This window comes from Podarcis liolepis (assembly GCF_965112155.1).
Source record: "Podarcis liolepis genome assembly, chromosome: 16".
Taxonomy (NCBI): Eukaryota; Metazoa; Chordata; class Lepidosauria; order Squamata; family Lacertidae; genus Podarcis; species Podarcis liolepis.
Window position 1 is genome coordinate 2005238 of NC_139567.1, and position 17948 is coordinate 2023185.

Sequence of the window (17948 nt, forward strand, 5' to 3'; positions counted from 1 at the left end):
ATTGCGCTCTGCCCCCCATACCACAGAGGGAGGAGAAGCTGCATTGCCAGGCTGATCCAGCTTGTTCCTCGCTTGGCTCCCTTCCCCCAGCTGAGCTGCACGAAGAACCCCCAAGGTCCCTCCCGCTTGCATGCAAATGACCCCCCCTCCGATTCTGGAATCCCCCTCCAAAGGTGACTTGCCTTGCACCCACTGATAAGTTTTCAGTGCCAGGTGTTTAGTGTATTGTTTAGGGTTTGTTTAGTTCTTAATTGGCCCAGATGTTTAGTGTATAGTTTTAATGCTGCTCCTCTTGAGTTTTAGATTTTGAATATTATTACCTGTTGTTGCTTTTATTCCTTGCTGATTGCTTTTATGGTTTTATGACTGCCTTTTTTTTAACAGTATTTCAACAATTCTGTGTTTTCTTCCTGATCTTAAATGCAGTACCACTGTATAGAGGTTTTGGTGGTATGCACATTTCTTGACACTTGATCAATTTACTAGTTAAGAGGCGGGAGATAAATTAATTAAACATCCCATCAGTGGTTGACAACCCTAGCAAAGTGAACAAACAAAGGCATGTGAGGACAGGGTTCTGGTGGAGCAGGGAACACATTCCTGGCTAAGGAACTAGCTAAGTGAAGCTGTAAAGAGGCCGGGCTCCAGGGCAACTCCATCATGCCTTTCTTTTCCTCTCCCTGCCTAGGAAACAGCAACCCTGAGCTGACGGCTGCCTCTTGGAGGGAAGCATCTGCATGTGACAGGCACTGCTGACGTTTCAGAACTCCAGATCTGGGATGCTTCAGTCCCTGAACGTGAGCCTTGGTTATTATGCTTTAACTCATAGCGATACTGTTATCAGTCACATTAGTATTATTTTTACCATTGCTGTGCCTGTCTTTAAATAACAGGAAATGTTTTTGAACAGATTGGTCTGGCGTGTGGATTGGAGATCCCAGGGGAGCCGTTGATGTCTCTTGTAAATAAAGGCAGGGATTTAATCCATTGCTGGCTGAGGCACTGGGATTTCTGGTCAGGCTTTTGTCTAGGGGCCAAAAGAAGGCATTGGCTTCTCTCATTCCCATGGATGTCATAATGTGAGGCTCAGAGCCCTGGGCAGATGAGTAGATCACATGCACAAAGCAGAGGAATAGCTAAATTGGCCGTGCTGTTTCCATCCCTTGTTTTCAGGAGAGAGAAACACCAAGTGGAGCAGACCGTAGCTCAGCAGCTGCTTTGCATGCAGCATGAGTTCAGCTCCTGGCATCTCCAGCTACAAGAACCAGGTAGCAGCTGATGGGAAAGGGCCACCTGTCTTGGATGCTTTTTGCAGGGGGGGTTGGACTAGATGGCCCTTGGGGTCCCTTCCATGATTTTATGCTGTCAGTTAGGGGGCACGGTACTGGGCTAGACAGATGGAACAATCTGATACAGGCTCCTGTGGGTTGTATCCCATGTGCAGTCAAACCTTGGCTCCTGAATGCCTCCGTTTTGGCTCCCAAATGCCAAAAACCTGGAAGTAAATGTTCTATTTTTCAAATGTTTTTCGAGACCCAAACGTCCGATGTGGCTTCCACTTGAGCACAGGAAACTCCTACAACCAATCAGAAGCTGTGCCTTGGTTGTTGAACATTTTGGAAGTCGAAGGGGCTTCTGGAATGGATTACGCTCGACAACCGAGGTTTGACTGTATTGCTAAGTAGCTTGTTCTATTAGTGCAAGGATTTATGCTTGTGCAGTGGAACTCTCCACCCCCCACCCCCCGTCTGCATGCCCCCTAGATCTGGAGAGGACACAGAGAGGAGGGGGTGAGGGAACGTTCTTTTGCGCGAGTGTAAACGCTTAGGCTAGCAAAACAAGTGCATACCACCCCATATCCCAGTAACCAGAGGCAGCCTCAGGTAAGCAACTCTGCAAAATGTGCCCTACTTTGCAGAGGACAGTCTTCTCTTTGAAGGGCTGTTGGAAGACGCTTCTTGGTTCCAAGGGATACGAGGAGTGTCTGCTTCAACAATACTCAAGAACGGGGCGGGAATGGGGTTGCCCAGCAACAGTCGGCTCCTGGCTGAGCAGGCATAAGGGTTGCCTGGTCCAGTCTTCCCCACAATTATTTCAAAAAATTATCTATGCATAAATCAGTTTATGCAAATATGTGCCTGTGTGTTTTCCCTTTTTCCAACAACTAATTTCAAAATTTGACTCCCTCTTCCAAGGGCTTCTAATCTGGTGCCTGTGAGTGAAGTGGCACATGCAAAGGCATTCACTTGTGCTCCTGGAAAGGTGTCTCAGACTCTGAGCTCTTTCTTTGACAAAGTGTCTATCCCTTCTAGAAAGAAAGTTACGTGGCAAAATGTGCAACCAGTTCTGATAGCCACAGAGGCAGAGCCCAGGCCTTGTTCTATGGGGACTGGTAGGGAGGTGGGATGAGGTGAGGGAAATCCCACCCACCAACTAGGACCTTCCACGGGATCTTTTCCCTTAGGCTCTCCTGACCCAGGTAGAGACCTCCCCAGCCCACCGGCTCCTGCCCTGAGGTTATCTGCCAGCCACTCTTATTCTGAGCTGAAAGGGTTTACCTGGCGGTGACATGTTGCCTCAGTATTACTGTCATTGTATACACCAAGTCGTAATGCCTAAAGAACGTTCTCTTTTCCCAATCCGTGCAGAGTGCGACATACACGGAGCATCGTCTTCATGTCCCAGGAAACTATTCATCATCTCCTTCCCCACAAGGAAGGCCTTGTTTTACCTCTCCGCCATCTCACTCCAGAGCTGGAGCACCTGAGGAAACACTGGGCCTCAGTCTGGATGACTTCATCCCATCAGGCCTCCAGAAAAACTCCTCTTTCATCAGCAGCAGGAACCCCGTATCTCCTCAGGCCACATCTACTCCGCAGATGGTGAGGGCTCCCTCGAAGCACAGAGTGAGTGACTGTTGTTCATTTATAAGATTCCTTACCTGCTCTTCACCACAGGATCCCAGAACAGGTGACTACAATATCATCATACAGTTACACAAAACAAGTAAAACAATCATATGGTTATAAAAACAAGGAAAATCCTTCCAAACAAAAGCAGAACGGTATCAATTCGCCAAAAAAGCCAGGTCCCACAAAACAACATAACCTTAACTGTCAATGGCCAGGGTAAAGAGATGCATTTTCAGCAGACAGCAGAATCAGTGCAGCAAAGATGCTAGAGGCAGTCACAGAGGAAGCCCTTTCCCAGCTGCCATTCCCCCCCTTCTGAGGATTGTAAAATTCCCAGGATTTCCCCTGCTTTAACCAAACTAATTCAGAGGAATTGCCAGTGGGTGAGGGCCCTCACCTGACTGCTCATCACCCCCTTGCAGGGGAGCCCTGCCACCCACAACTGGGAACTGCATCAACAGCCTTAGGTGAAAACTGCACCTGTGAGGTATAGCTCTGTTTAATTTACCTCTAACTTTTTTGTTAGAATTACAGGCAGCCATGGGAAGCTGTGATCAGAATAGAGTGATGGGAGATGGGGTGAGAAATACTTTCTGTGCTGGAAATCTTCCTTCTAATATGCCCTCCAGCTTCTTCCCCCCCCCCGCCCCTGCAGAGGCAAAAAGATACAGAAGGTTTTAAGGGTCAAACAAGACTTGAACTTCATTGTGTGAATAAAATTAACATGCACATTTTTTTGTTTTGTAATTAGGAACCCCAGTTTGGGCGGAGCAGGGGATGGGAAGATGGGTATGTGGAATCTAACCCTTAGTCTAACCAGTATTTCACAAACTTGGGTCTCCAGCTGTTTTGGGGCTACAACTTCCATCATCCCTAGCTTAGCAAAACCAGTGGCCAGGGATGATGGGAACTGTAGTCCAAAAGCAGCTGGAGACCCAAGTTTGGGAAACACGGGTCTAAACCTTAGAGGCTTAGACCTACCATAGTTCCAATGAAAACAACCCGCCCCTCCCACAAACGGAGGCACAACTATTTGCATGCTGGTGGAAGATCCCATACTGCTCAGGCTCCCCATTCAGAAAGGGTTACTCAGATAACTAAAATTATGCAAGTTAATTTCATTCATGAAGTCAACATCCTATCTGGTTAGGTCCTAAACCATCCCAGCTGCCCATTTTCTCTTAGCACCTGACCTGCAGCTTCCAGTGACTGTTTGCCAAGTCAAAAGAAAAGATGGGGGGAAAGTTGCATGTAATTTTGTATAGCAGGTAGCTTGGCCTTCATACTCTATTTGATAAAGCAACATGTGTAGCAGGAAACTTATAAGCCTAGACAGAAAGGCCAAAGGGCACATCTGCCTGTATTCACATCATAAAGATAAATAGAAGCAGGTGTTTCTCAAAGGATATAAGGAGGAAATCCTAGGAAATAATTAAGCAATTAACCCTGCAGGTTTAATTCTCTGGATGTGCTAACTGTGGGGAACCTGCGACCCTTTAAATGCCACTGAACTATGACTTTCATGGTTCAGGACCCAGGGCCATGCTGCCTGGAACTCAGGGGAGCAGTTTCTGAAGGGCCTCAAGTTCCAGGCAAATGTTCTGCGTGTTTCTCCTCCCCAGGGTCTTGCACTTCTTTTTTGTGCTGCCTCACAGGTTACTTCATCAGGGACAAACTAGACGATAATGAGAAAGGGTGACTGCACTTCATGCTTCTTTAAAAAAAGTGGGGGACGGGACGGGACGGACAGCATTACTGGAGAGAGTCCAATAAGGATTTGCACTTTCCTCTCTGCTTCCCCCAGGAAAGCTGCCATTAGTACAGTGGTACCTCGAGTTACAGATGCTTCAGGTTACAGACGCTTCAGGTTACAGACTCTGCTAACCCAGAAATAGTACCTTGGGTTAAGAACTTTGCTTCAGGATGAGAACAGAAATCGTGCAGCAGTGGCACGGCGGCAGCAGGAGGCCCCATTAAATAAGTGGTGCTTCAAGTTAAGAACAGTTTCAGGTTAAGAACGGACCTCCAGAATGAATTAAGTTCTTAATCTGAGGTACCACTGTAGATAGTATGTCTTGTTGTTTAGTTGTTTAGTCGTGTCCGACTCTTCGTGACCCCATGGACCAGAGCACACCAGGCACTCCTGTTTTCCATAGACAAAAACAACAGATAGTATGTAAGACTGTTTAATTAATTTAAGCAGTGCCTCTGGAAAAACTGGTTCAGGTAAAGTGGTTGTATATTTGTTTTTAAACTGAATTGTTTTAAAAGACTCACAGCGAGTGATTTCTTTATAAAAATAAGGAATAGGAAAGAGTACTTTAGTTTTACAAGGCTTTAGTAATGGGGTTGTGTTCTCAAGCCTCTCTGTGGCTCCTGGACGGCTGACTGCTCATCATTTCTTTTCCATATCGGAGCTGCAGGCTGCAAAGTTGTTTTAAGTCTGTGTGCCCTAGACTAGGTTCCTGAAAAGGAAGAGGTTGACTAATTATGGCTGATTGTATTAATGAATTGGTTTTCATAATGGGCTGGTGTAGGTTTCATTAGTACATTGATCCTTGGTCCACTGGGAGCAGGAGTTAAGCATTGCTGGTTTTGCTTGCATGAGGCTGTCCGGCTAACCATTTTGTTGACCAAGGTAGACTTTTTAAACTCGGCAGCCTAAATCAGCTTTCACCAACTGGAGGGCCTCCAGATGTTTTGGACTACAACTCCCATTGGCAGATTTTCTATCTCCACATTCATCCTAAGTTAACAGTCCCAGAAAACTGTTCTGTGCCCCCAGATTCACAACCAGAGAACAGTCCTTTCTCAGGGAGTTACTGTGGCTTTGTTTCACTTCTTTCAAGCCCTGGTCTGCCTTTCTTCCTCGAAAAAGTCCCCATCCTCAAAGTGGCTTACACATTTTAATGCAAAACACAGTAAGAACAATCAAAAGAATTCACCATGCCTCTAGTTTATTAGGTGCCCAATTTCTCAGTGAAACTGGGTATAAGTCAAAATAGTTTATTATTCCAGACAGTAACAACTTCAGTTACAACAAAAAATCAGACAACATACATATAGACGGAGATATAAGAAATTCAAGGGCAAATATCAATATTCTGCCCTTTCTTTTGCAGCTAAAGCCAATTTGCAGTTGGGTTAATCATTACTTTTAGATTTATTTTCTAACAATTTTATTCTAGACATTCAGAAACAACAATCTTTTGGAGGCAGCTTATTTCTGAATGCCAGTTGCTGAAACCTGAGGAGGGGAGAGGGCAGTTTTGCAAAGAGGGAGAAAAGCTTATCTCTTTCATTTGCATTTTTGGAACAAAAAGTCTCAAAAGATAGCGGGATAGATGTCCCACTCTCCGAAGATTACAAGAACAAATTTATCTTAGCAATACATGGAACTCCTGAACCTTCCAAGGGTGATATTTATGAAGAATGTGAGAAGTCTCATTTCGATTGGAATCCGTTTCTGGTGCTTTTAAAACTGAGGTGAAACTAATGGGCTTGTGCTGTTGCTTGCAGATTCCTGTGATTCGTAATTGTGGTTCAAACACCTTGAATTTTGAGTTCCACAACACAGCCCCCCGCACTGTGCACAATGGGATCTCTCAGCCGTGGAAAACAACCTCAGGTAACTCTAGCCAAATATGGAGGAACTAGTGGTTTCTTCTTGGCAAGAGAATGGACACCTGGTGGCCTTTTGCCTTCTTCGCTTCCTGTGTTGCCCATTTGCTTGGGCCTTTGTGTTTGATTGAAACTCAGCCCAGCTTCCCACTCTCTGCTTTCACAGTGCTCCTGTGGTGTTGTGGGGGGGGGGGGGAGTCTGTGGGCCATACATCTTTTCCTAAGGGGGGAGATTGACTTGCAGGTGTAGGATATCAATCCGGAAGAGTAAATTAATGTAAGATGGCTTTATCTAGAGATAATGGATCATATTCAACTCAGAGTAAGCCCACTGAAATTAATGGACCTAAGTTAGCCTTGTCTGTTAATTTCAATGGGTCTACTTTGAGTAGGACTAGCATTAGCTACAGCCCAATGAATGGATCTAATTGAAGGGGAATTGAATTGATTCAGAGCAGGATTTTTTGATAAATAAATTGGAAGTAATTGAATTGAAGAGGAATTTATTTGGAGTGATCTGGGCTGGGGTGCTATGAATAATTTATTTGACCTGATCTTTTAGATGGATAATTAATTGACATGCCTTCTGTGACATTTAAATTCTAAATGTATATCCATATATCTCCATGTATAAATATGTGTCTATACATATGCAAAGCTTATGAAATTTTGTGACTATGGCCACATGCCCTGAATCCTTCTTAAGTGTCTAGCAATGCCCCTGCTGTGCTCCCATCAGTGGAGGAGCTGACATCTCATGGGACTTTGGTCAGGTAACCTTTGGCTGCAGAATTATGTCGCGGAGGAGGAAGCACCAGCTTGTATGTTCAACAGCATTTCTAAACTCCCCTTTTAGACCAGTTGGCTGGGGCAAAATTCCCATCTGGTGGGAGCAGAAACAGAATTAGGGCTGATTTTTACTGGGAAACACAGTAAACACAGATTTTTACATGGGAAACACATGGAGTCAGCCAGCCTTGTAAATTAGTCCCCCCAACAGTCACTAGCCTGCAAAAACATTTATTCATCTGCTTTTTATTCATGAGAGAGGCTGGCAAGTAAAACATTTGAGGGTTTCTTTTCTCATCCACCAATGCACTTTCTATGCATAGAAGCATAGAATCATAGAGTTGGAACAGACCACAAGGGCCATCGAGTCCAACCCCCTGCCAAGCAGGAAACACCATCAGAGCACTCCTGACATATGGAGCTTTTAACTCCTGTGCATCCAGCATAGGAACACGGGGGGCGGGGCTGAGTGCTCCCTACCTCTTCTGGCCGTCTGCAGACTTGCCTGGGTCAAATTCTAGGTGCTTGGGGCAACCAGGCAAGTGACAACAAGGCTGGTGTTATGTCCAGGATAATCGTATCTTCCAGCCATCTGACTCATCTGACTACTAGATTCTTAAGCACTGATTTATTGCGCCTTACCAAGGCCCATCATATCTAGCATTTTGTTTCCATGAGCAGCTAGCCAGATTCCTCTGCTTGGAAACCCACAAGCCGGCTCTGCTGGTGATGGCCACCCTGTGTTTATCACAAACACATCCTCGTTGGAGGTATATTGCTGCCATGAAATGTTTGGCTATTGTGGTTAATATGGCATGAGCCCAGTAAACCGCTGTGTTTGCTTTATGTTGGTCTGGCTGACCTTACCTCCTGCAGAGCTGGCTCACTATACATTGCCCGTATCTGTTTGCAGCAAATAATTGGTATCCCACTTGGCCTGCTAAAGAAATTAGACCACTGACATCACAAGCAGCACCTGTTCCCCACCCAGCTGGTTCACCTGCTCGCCCAGCTGTCAATGGCACTGCACAACCAGGCTGGTCCGCCACCTGGACAAAAGATGGCCGGAGGAAGGAAAAACGCTGGGTGAAGTATGATGGCATCGGACCAGTGGATGAGTCTGGGATGCCCATTGCCTCACGATCGGTGAGTCTGTAGATGAAGCAGATGTAAATAGGATGCAAAAATCCAAGCTCTCTTCAGCATCCCCTCTCCTCTGCTATGTACTTTAAGCACTTAAGTCTGTAGCCAAGCTGATTTGAGCTCATGATCTCTTGAGGCTTCTTTTGGAAAACTGGGCTGATTCTGCAATTAAGTGAGAACCTCTTAAGAATGGTTATCTGAATGCTGTATCAAATGGAACAATGTGGGAGGTTGGCCTGAAGTCGAGAGTGTTCCCAGTGGCCTCCATGAGCTTGTTTGCAACAAAAGCAACAACAAATCTCCCCCGTTGCCAAAAAATATGAAAAGAAAGCACATAGGCCCAGCTCAGATGGCGTGTGTGGTTTAGTACAAAGCATAGTTTGCAAAACTGACTTAGGAATGTGTTCTCCTTCTTCCATTTTCTACCCTTCTCCACTGGAGCTCTAGCCTGCTCTTTCCTTGTCAGCCTAACCATGGATGAAGCTTGGTGTCTGTACTGATGCTGCTAACCATGGCTAACATGAACTAATATTCCCATCATAGCTTGGATTTGAGCGCATATGCAGATACGCAACATGAAATCATAGATAAAGGCCAACAAGGAAAAAGAAGGGAATCTGCACCATGAGGAGGAGGAGGAGGAGGAGGAGGAGGAGGAAGTGGGAGGCATTGCAGTATAGAGCTGAACTGAAATTTCTCGGAATAAAACTTTATTTTTCTCATCCTCCTGAAAAAAGATCACTTTGCAGAACATTCTCCAAATATTTTCCACTATTTTTGTGGTTAGCACCATTCTCCCATCCTATCCCCAATGCCCTAGAATGATGCTAGCTGTGAGATATTGTGGAGGAGGTTGCAAAATGATGGCTAGGCTGACAACTGAGATACTTCCTTAGGAAAAGAAGAAGAAACTGTGCTCCCTTCACTGCTTATAGTGAGTCTTCACAGCTTCAAAACTGTCGGAGAATGTATCTTCTCCCTAGACAAATTTGGGGAAATGATCCCCATAGATTCCTGCCCGTAGTTCCTTCCTACCCAGCACTTCAACCCTGTCTTACACCCCCACCCCTTCAATTCTCTTTTGCAGCTGTTAGTGAATTTGCATATCTGGTTTCTGTTGCAGAGTGTGGATAGTCCTCGGGACTGGTATCGGAGCATGTTCCAGCAGATCCACAGCAAGCTTCCTGGTACAGTTTGTCAGGGCATCACATTAATCTAGTGCCTAAAATTGTATCAATGATCCTTGAGAAACTGTCGTCAGCATGTGATCTATCCAATGAGACATGCTCTCTACAGGTATTGAGCATCCCCTAGTGGTTCAAATCTCATTTTCTAGGCTGCCAATGGCTCCTTGTTTTAGGAAAACAAAACTAGTGAAATAGTGCAACTCTGGCCAGTAAGAAGTCTTATCCTGAACACAGCTGGTGGCTTTCAGGAAGATAAACCTCAGGCTTCAAACTATGGGCTCCAGGAGAAAATGTTCCTCTCTGTTGTGGGAGGTGGGATTTTTGGTTTGTTTTTATTCTTCTTTTTATTATGTATTTTGTGTTTTTTATATCGTAATTTTATGTTGTGAACCACCCTAAGATCTGTGGATGAAGGTCGGTATATAATAATAATAATAATAATAATAATAATAATAATAATAATAATAATAGGTAACAGCTGCATTTTATATATTAAAATGGAGGGACTGGTAAAGGCTAGGGCTGGGTGAATCTGACAATTTTGGCTTCTCTCAGCTTCTCATTTTTTCAATTTTAAATTCAGTTCTTCACATTTCCACATTAGATTACATTTTTTAAAGTCCTCATTAAAATTCATGAGCATTTTCATCCAAATTTCAACTAATACACAAATTTTTGTTGTTTTTTTTTAATGATATTTATTGAGAATTTAAAATTACAGAGAAAAAAATAAAAAGAAAAGAAAGAAAAAAAGAAATTAAACAATACAAGTCAATAAAAAGAAAGAAGAGAACAAAACACACAATACATCAAAACCAAAAACAAAAGCAAACAAAAAATTAAAAACAAATCCAATATTCCCAAATCTTTATCTTTCGTTATCTTGTTTCATCGACCTCCTCACACCTCCCTTTTTTGTATTCTAGTTATTAATTATCTCAGCAAATCCTTTCCATCTTTCACTATGTTCTGTCATTAAATTGTCTTAATTTATTTTAACCTTATCTTACCATAAAAAGCCCTAAAACTTAAAACTTATTTGTACATAACTCCTTATAGCATTTCTACTAAAGCCAAATAGTTTCATTCCAACATTTTTTCTAACACTCATTAATTTTACAATATTTCTCTAAATGAATTTTTAAACTTTCTTCCAATCTTCATCCACCATCTCTTCTTCCTGGTCTCGGGTTCTGTCAGTCCTTTCTATCCATTCCATTTAGTCCATCAACCTGGTGATCTTCTATCCGAGGCTCTTAACTCTTTTCCATGTCCCTTCTGCAGATCTTCTTCATATTTTACTTTATCTTCTGCTGGTCTTGTTCTTAATTTCCTTCCTTTATCGCTGAGGAGTAGATCTCGGGGAGACTCCAACCTAACAATGTCTATCCCTTCTCGACAGGTCAGCCCATTCTCCATAGTCAGCACTAAAATCCAAAAGGTATTTCAAGGCATGTTTCAAAGTCCCTCCAAAGTTAAAGGCCCTGACAACTCCAGAGTCCCCCTGGCGCAGAACCAGATCCCAGAAGCCAGAACAGCCCTGCATAGGAGGATCTATCCAATTTCCCATCTCCAATCCAAACAAGACTCCATCTCCCAATCTGACTTTCTCCAGGTTCGGTCAGCAAAAACAACAGCTTATGCTCCTGCAAGGCCGCGGCTCTCTCCACTTGAGGTTCAAACAGCAACCTCCTCCTTTGTCTTCTGCACAACTTGCCCTGTCAAGGCAGATTCCTGGGTCGGTTCCTGAGTGGTTTCTATATAGGTATTCACTGTTTGTCCAAAATTATTAACTGCAACAGTCATCAAATCCATCTTCTCATGTAGCTGTTCCAATAAAGCGCTTGTCTTGCAAAAAGCAATCACTAAGGCTTCTTCTGGGCACATTCTTGTTCAAGGTCAATGTCTGGTTCTCACGATCTTTAATCTCTACAGCTGGAGAATTCCCCAGATCGACTCCAACAACAGTTTCAAAAGCTCCCTCTAGGGGAAACAATTTCTATTTGTATCCGTCCTTTTAAAAGCAGATCCAGCAACAAAATTACTTTCGTTTTTCAAATATTTTGTTCCTTTTAAATGCAAAAGGAAACATTGGAATCAATATGTTTCTCTTTTTTAACTATCTATCAACAAACGTTTTATTCACAGTCAATGAACTTTCCCAAAAAGTCTGTCTTCCTAGCAACCCGTTCCCAGGTTCAAGGCAGTGGAAATTTATCTTTCTTTACTCTCTCTCCTGCAGGCTTGAACAATCTAAGATTTTCCCCCTCTTCTCCTGCTTCCAAGGGGGGTTTAGTAGTTTTAGCCGATGGAAATTTAGTCCTTTGCAAAAGACTTTCCAGACTTTAGCTTACAATGTCTTTGCTTCAAACTATTTACAAAAGCGGAAGGTGGACTTCCTGTTTAGAACCTTCCCGCTTCGGTGCCAAATTAAGATGTTTCATAGTCCAATTTTCCGTTCTACTCACAGGTAGTTGTTTAAAGTCCAATTGTCCACAGGAAAAAGTTAGTGCTCTCCGGCAACAGCAATGCGGCTTCACTCCATGAAAAGAGCAGTCGATTCGAAGCACCGCGCCGCTCACCCCACGTCGCTCCGGATTCCCGAAACCGGGTTTCCCCGTGAGTAGGGGAGGCGCAAAAGGTGCCTGCCGAATCCCACGTCCACAGGCTTCTTCCGCCTGTGGTTTTTGATGGGTCTCCGCCTCGCCGTGGCGGTCTAGACCCCAATTTCCACGAAGCGGATTCCTCCCGGTCAGAGGAAATCCACCATTGCCGGAGGCGCTAACCCGGAAGTCTAATACACAAATTTTTGTATGCAATTTTGCTTCACTCACACATTTTTTGCAAAGCAATTTTCTCCAATACAGTGCATTTTTGTATGTTATTTCCCCAAATATATGCATTTCTACAAAACACATTATCCAGTGTATGCATTTCAGTGCTCATTGGATTAATGCACTGCAAAATTCAGAGAAACATCAATGCCAAAGGATGGCTATGTTTCAGTTCTTGTGTTGTTTTGGAATGTGCAGAGCCGATCGCTTCACCTTCAATTGCAAACGGAACCAAATGTCTTCCATCCCTAGTTACCCCTCGCTTCTTTGTCCCAGGTGCAGCCTGAAACCTGAATGGCACCTACCAAATTCTAATCCTATTAAGTCTGCAATCTCCTCTTTCACTCAATTCTAAGAGTGTGAATAAATGCACACTTTGTGTCTCTAACATCAAGCCAGCTTCTACCCCTGCCCCCCATTCTGACTACCAGTTTTGAAGAACTGTAAAGCTTCTCACTATTCTGTCACAATTTGGTTGGTCCTAGTAAAGATATGGCTCAACTGTGGATTATTGCAGTTTTTCTTACGGAGGAATGTGTCTTCCTTTTTGTAGAGATAATGTTGGGCGACCCTACAGGGTTGTTGAGAGCCAGACTAAACAGTCCTAAACAGGTCATAGGGATTTCCCACCACCCCAGGTATATTAATGCTGTGTGAGCAGAGGCCATCGGTTGGTCAATTTCTTTGCCCATGATCCAAGTCAATGGCCTTTACCAAGTGGTGGAGGAGGAGGCACAGCGCAGACCGCCTACATTTCCCTTTGAACCGCTCTGTGTTCACTGGCCTGTAAAGTGGCTCCCCAGGGTCCAAAGTCCTTTGCCACATGCCATGCACTTGATGAGCAGTCTTTCCTTCCTCCACTTCCTATTATTTGTTCAACACGCTCCATTCTGAGCAGAGACCTCGCTTGGGTGCCCTTTGGCCTCTCAGTGTGTACGGGGCTGGAATCAGCACCTGCTATCCTTGAGCAGGTGCCTGGACCCCTCCCCTCCCCTCCCCTTATTTTTATTTATTTCTTGGCCTGGCATTCTGAGCAGCACAAAACAGATGGACCCAGCAACGTTTTTGTTTTGCCACATTGCCCCTAATCTAGAGCTGTGGGGCATGGTGGGAAATCACAAGAAGGGATGGGGAGAAATTTGGTTTGGTTTGCCTTTGAATGAAAGCCTAACTAACTCACACCAGGTAAATGATACATGAACTGCAATGCAGGTTTCCTTCAAAATTTGTACTTTTCAGCAGTTCTCCCACCAAATAATGTATAGAAAAATGCATATATTAGGGGAAAGCACTAAAACGCTAGCAAATTTTCATGAGGACTTTAAAAATAAAAATCCACAAAGTGATGCAGAAATGTGGAGAATTGAACTTAAGGTTGGGAAAATGAGAAATGGAGAGAAACTGAGACTGGCAGGTTTGTCCATCCCTAGCCAAGAGAATGGCATTGCCAGCACAGCTAGGTGATCATGGCAGGGAAAGAGGCTTGCTAGAGACCCTTAGGCCAGCTCAAACCTGGAACTGGTTCTATCTAAAAATCTCCCTTTCCTTTCAGAATCAGAACTGGACTGGGACTTCTCCTACAACTCTAGAGGTAGGAATTGGTTTCTGCTTCTGATTGTGCAGCTTAGATGTCATGTTTGCCAATGGCCAAGTAATTTTACACTGACAGATGATTCCCAAATAGTGTCAGGAACAAGCATAGGCTTGTGTGGGAGTCTGTGTTGGGGGGGAAACCCAAACGCAAAAGGCTGTGTGTGTATGTGAAGTTATTGGTCAGGAAGTGGTACAAAGGAAAAACAGAAAGCTGTGGGTGTATCCTCGGGCCATTCTCATGGTCATTCCATATCAAGTGATCCAACTTTTTTACCTCATGTCATCCAATTTTCTTAATATTTTGTATACTTGTTGAATGATCAAAACGAAGTTTAAATCTAAAATCACCTTATCCCATTTTTGAGTTATGAGGGTTTGAAATTTAAAAAATATATATGATAATTTTGGCCTTGCCAGACTATACAAAAACCTTTAAGGCTCATCCCAGGATTGAGATATGTCAAAACTAAAAACACCAATCTCTTCAGAATTTCATGGGCTTTAATATGATATGTCACATGATGGCCACACTTAAAATTTTAAATTTAAGTTACAAAATTTATAATTTAAAAAGTGTTAAAAACATTAATGATAAAAATATTTAATATTTAATATTTAATATTTCTAAGAGCAATCTGCAAATTTTCATCTTGGGATCTCAATGGGATCATATTAAAAAAATATTTTGTACTTACATGTCTCCTTTATTGGATTCTATTTAGGGTAAACGAGTCTTCATAATATCAGTTGCTACAGGCATTTCTTTAAAAAGTTATTCAGTTAAAAGGTGTCTTAAAAGCTAGTCAGGCTTTTCTTTTTAAAATGTGTGCCAAAGCAGACTGATAGCTTGCTGTCTTCTAGATAATATGGACTCCAGTTCCCAGCAGCCAGAGCCAGCAGAGCCAATAGTCAGGAATGATAGGAGCTGGTGGCCGCTTGCCCAGAGAGTGTGGGGCGCATGGGGTTTCTGAGAGAAGCCTAACAGGAGAATCACAGCTGTCCCTTGAAGAAGCCTGTCTGCTCCAGGGAGCTCTCATTTTGTCCTTCTCAGATCACAGGCTTCCGGGGCTCATGCAGAAAAGCCAACCAGCGGCCCTGGCGTCAAGCAGCCCTGGCTTCAAGCATCGGCAGAATGGCTTAGACTGGTAAGTGCAGCCCCGAGGGAGAGGCCTGCGTGTGGAACCTTTATTCCGTCAACTGGGGGCGAGGAACTTCAGAGGCCAAATGAGCCCCCCAGGCCTCTCTGCTTGGGCAGTGTGACCCCTTGGAAGATTCCCCAGAAGGGAACATAGCTCTTGGACTGGAAAAGATTCCTCACCCTTGAAGTAAAGGACCACATCCTCTCTCTCTCTCTCTCTCTCTCTCTCTCTCTCTCTCTCTCGCACACACACACACACACAGCAGGCTGCTGGATTAGAGACAGGTTGCTCCTGCCACACAGTCCTAAACTAATAACTTGCAGAGGCTACAGGTTGCCCAGCATTGCCTTAGGGTAGACCCTTGGTTTCCAGCCCATGTGCTGTGGCCCCTGGGGGGACGTGAGGAACATTCAGGAGAGTCCAGAGGGCCGTCCTGTCATGAACTTGCAGCCCATATTTTCCTGCATTCATTCTCATTCTCTCTCTCTCTCTCTCTCTCTCTCTCTCTCTCTCTCTCACACACACACACACACACATTCAGGGGAACCAGCAGCTTTAACTTGCAGCCCATTATCTTCCCTAAATAAAACAACGACAATGGGAATACTTTTGCATGACTGTTTATCTTCTTAAAATCTCCCCCCCCCCCCCCCGCAAACAAAAATCCTCCCCGGCTTCAGTAACCTCCACCTTAGACCCATCAAGGGAGACAAAGGGATGCATCTTCCTAGGATTAATCTACAATACAGGCTTAAAAACAAGTTGTAATTCTGTGCGTATTTTCTCAGAAGCAAGTCCCACTTCTCCCTAGAAACTGTGCATATGTTAGCAGCCCTAACATCCATTCCCTTTCTCAGGGGACCTGGGTGTTATAGTTTCTAGGGGGAGAGCTAAGGATCCTCTTTCTCAGCTGTCTCACTATAGTTCCCAGGAGGTTTGGGCATAAACTGTGACAGTCCAACTATTATAAAACAGGGAATATGTGCATGTATGCTGAGAACATTAAAAATGAAAGTAAGTTACTTACACAGCCACCTGGTTTTTTGGTGGGTTCGGAGGCAGTGTGCTGTGGATGTGGCCAATGAGGGAAGGGGAAGATTTGTAAACTTAAGGGGCAAGCTGTGCCTCCTGCAGTTGCATTTTGTAACTTGGGGATAGTTAGCCTCACTGTGACTTAGGAAGTATGAGTGCCATACTAGACATTATGTGAAATAAACAATAGCCGTCACAGGGTGTATGAGAGCAGGAAGGAAGACTACAGCCTGATTTAAAAGCACACATGTAAGCTGCTATTGATGCCAATTGCAACTACTCTCTCAGGTCAAACTGCAGATCTGGGCAGGAGGTTTCTTTTGTCAGGACCACAGTGTGGGAGGAACTGGTTGACTCCCCACCTCTGGGTGCTGTGGTCTCAATCCTGATTGGTGGGCAGTGGCTGCTCTTAAAACAAACAGGTGAAATGGCAAGCACACATTTTGCTTCTTTAGTTTCTGAAAGGTTCTGTAAAGGATAACACACCCATCTGAATCTATGTGTGTTCCAGTGCCCAGCTGTGCACTGGGGGGGAGCTGTGGAGCACGCCAGCAGAAAGTGGATTTTGGAATTCTGCTTGGCAGAACAATTGGCTGCTAGACCAAGTGGTGTAGATGGGTCCTTGATATCTTGACTTGATGACTTATCACTTGAGCACCAGCAGCTGAATGCAGGAGCTTCCTCCACTCAGACCGTTGGTTCTGAGATGAGGTCAGGTGGTCAGAGGTGTAGCTGCTGCGGGAAAAGTTTTGTCACCCCCCTCCCCATCGACGGCTTGGGGTAGGCTTGGGGTTGCCAGGGGTTATGGGCACCCTGGGACTTCCTTTGGGCTCTGCTATATATTTAGTCAGCCTCGATCGTGGCGCCTTCAGGCACTTTGCTCCCTAGCACGCAAGGGATCCCTCAGGACTCCTTTGTGCACTGTCCGGTTTCCCCGCCACCAAAAGCACGTGTGGCCGCGGAGCTCTCACCGCCTCCTGCCGGGCTGGGGATCTTGGTTAACGCAGCTCTGTCCATGCCTCCTTGCTCTCCCTCTGCGAGGTGCGTGAGAGGAGGGTGGTGAAGCCAGCCTTAGCGGCCCGATGGAGGCTAAATCGGGAGGTGGACAGCAGCTAACTTCAGGAAGTGGCAGCAGCAGCGGGCATCACTGGGCTGCAGGTCCGAGAGGCTTATCTTTGGCGCTTGGCTCCCGGGCAGGCCTCTTCTCGAGCGCAAGGAAGGCCAGCCTGACGCCTGCCCAACCTCCCGCTTGCCCGCCTGTTTGCAACGCTGAGGGCTGCCTCCTGTTCTGCCTCCAGGCCCTGGTGCTCCGTCGGGCCACAGGTCCAGCGCTCCCGTTCCCAGTGTGGTTGAGGCCGCTGGGGGGCTCTGGGTTGCCTTTCCGGTCCTTGCGCTGGGCACCCCTGGCTCCCCTCTGGTCGCGGCAGTTGTGGAAGGTGGTTTTACGGCTCAGGGATCGGCTAGGCAGTGCAGCTGGTGCTGGCTGCCCTTGAGCTTTGCACCACTGTGCGCCCGCCATTTTGCCTCGCTAGAAGTCCTCAGGATTCACCTTTCTGGGGTTCCGAACAGGCAGGCAAAATGAGGCGGGGGGAGGGTCTTATTGTTTGTTTACCTCCTTGCGTCTGGCCCCTGGTGGGTCATCCTTCTTTCCCAGTGGCACGTGTGCACATTTTAAATAACATTATTTTTTTCAACAAC

General features: G+C 45.1%; 1 protein-coding gene across 18 annotated transcripts in view; it reads left to right on the forward strand.

The window, feature by feature from the left end:
- SORBS3 (sorbin and SH3 domain containing 3) overlaps positions 1 to 17948 on the forward strand; it is an 81922-nt gene that overhangs the window by 37753 nt on the left and 26221 nt on the right. For 8 of the 18 annotated variants that reach the window (XM_083480464.1, XM_083480454.1, XM_083480452.1 and 5 more), the window contains 7 exons: positions 689 to 797; positions 2649 to 2906; positions 6432 to 6540; positions 8236 to 8468; positions 9589 to 9652; positions 14039 to 14077; positions 15131 to 15224. In XM_083480464.1, coding sequence (XP_083336590.1) covers positions 780 to 797; positions 2649 to 2906; positions 6432 to 6540; positions 8236 to 8468; positions 9589 to 9652; positions 14039 to 14077; positions 15131 to 15224 — 815 coding nt within the window. In that variant the 5' untranslated portion in view covers positions 689 to 779. Of the gene's footprint in view, positions 1 to 688; positions 798 to 1173; positions 1272 to 2648; positions 2907 to 6431; positions 6541 to 8235; positions 8469 to 9588; positions 9653 to 14038; positions 14078 to 15130; positions 15225 to 17948 lie in introns of those variants that run through there. The other 10 variants (XR_014520212.1, XM_083480450.1, XM_083480461.1 and 7 more) reach the window with 4 other exon arrangements.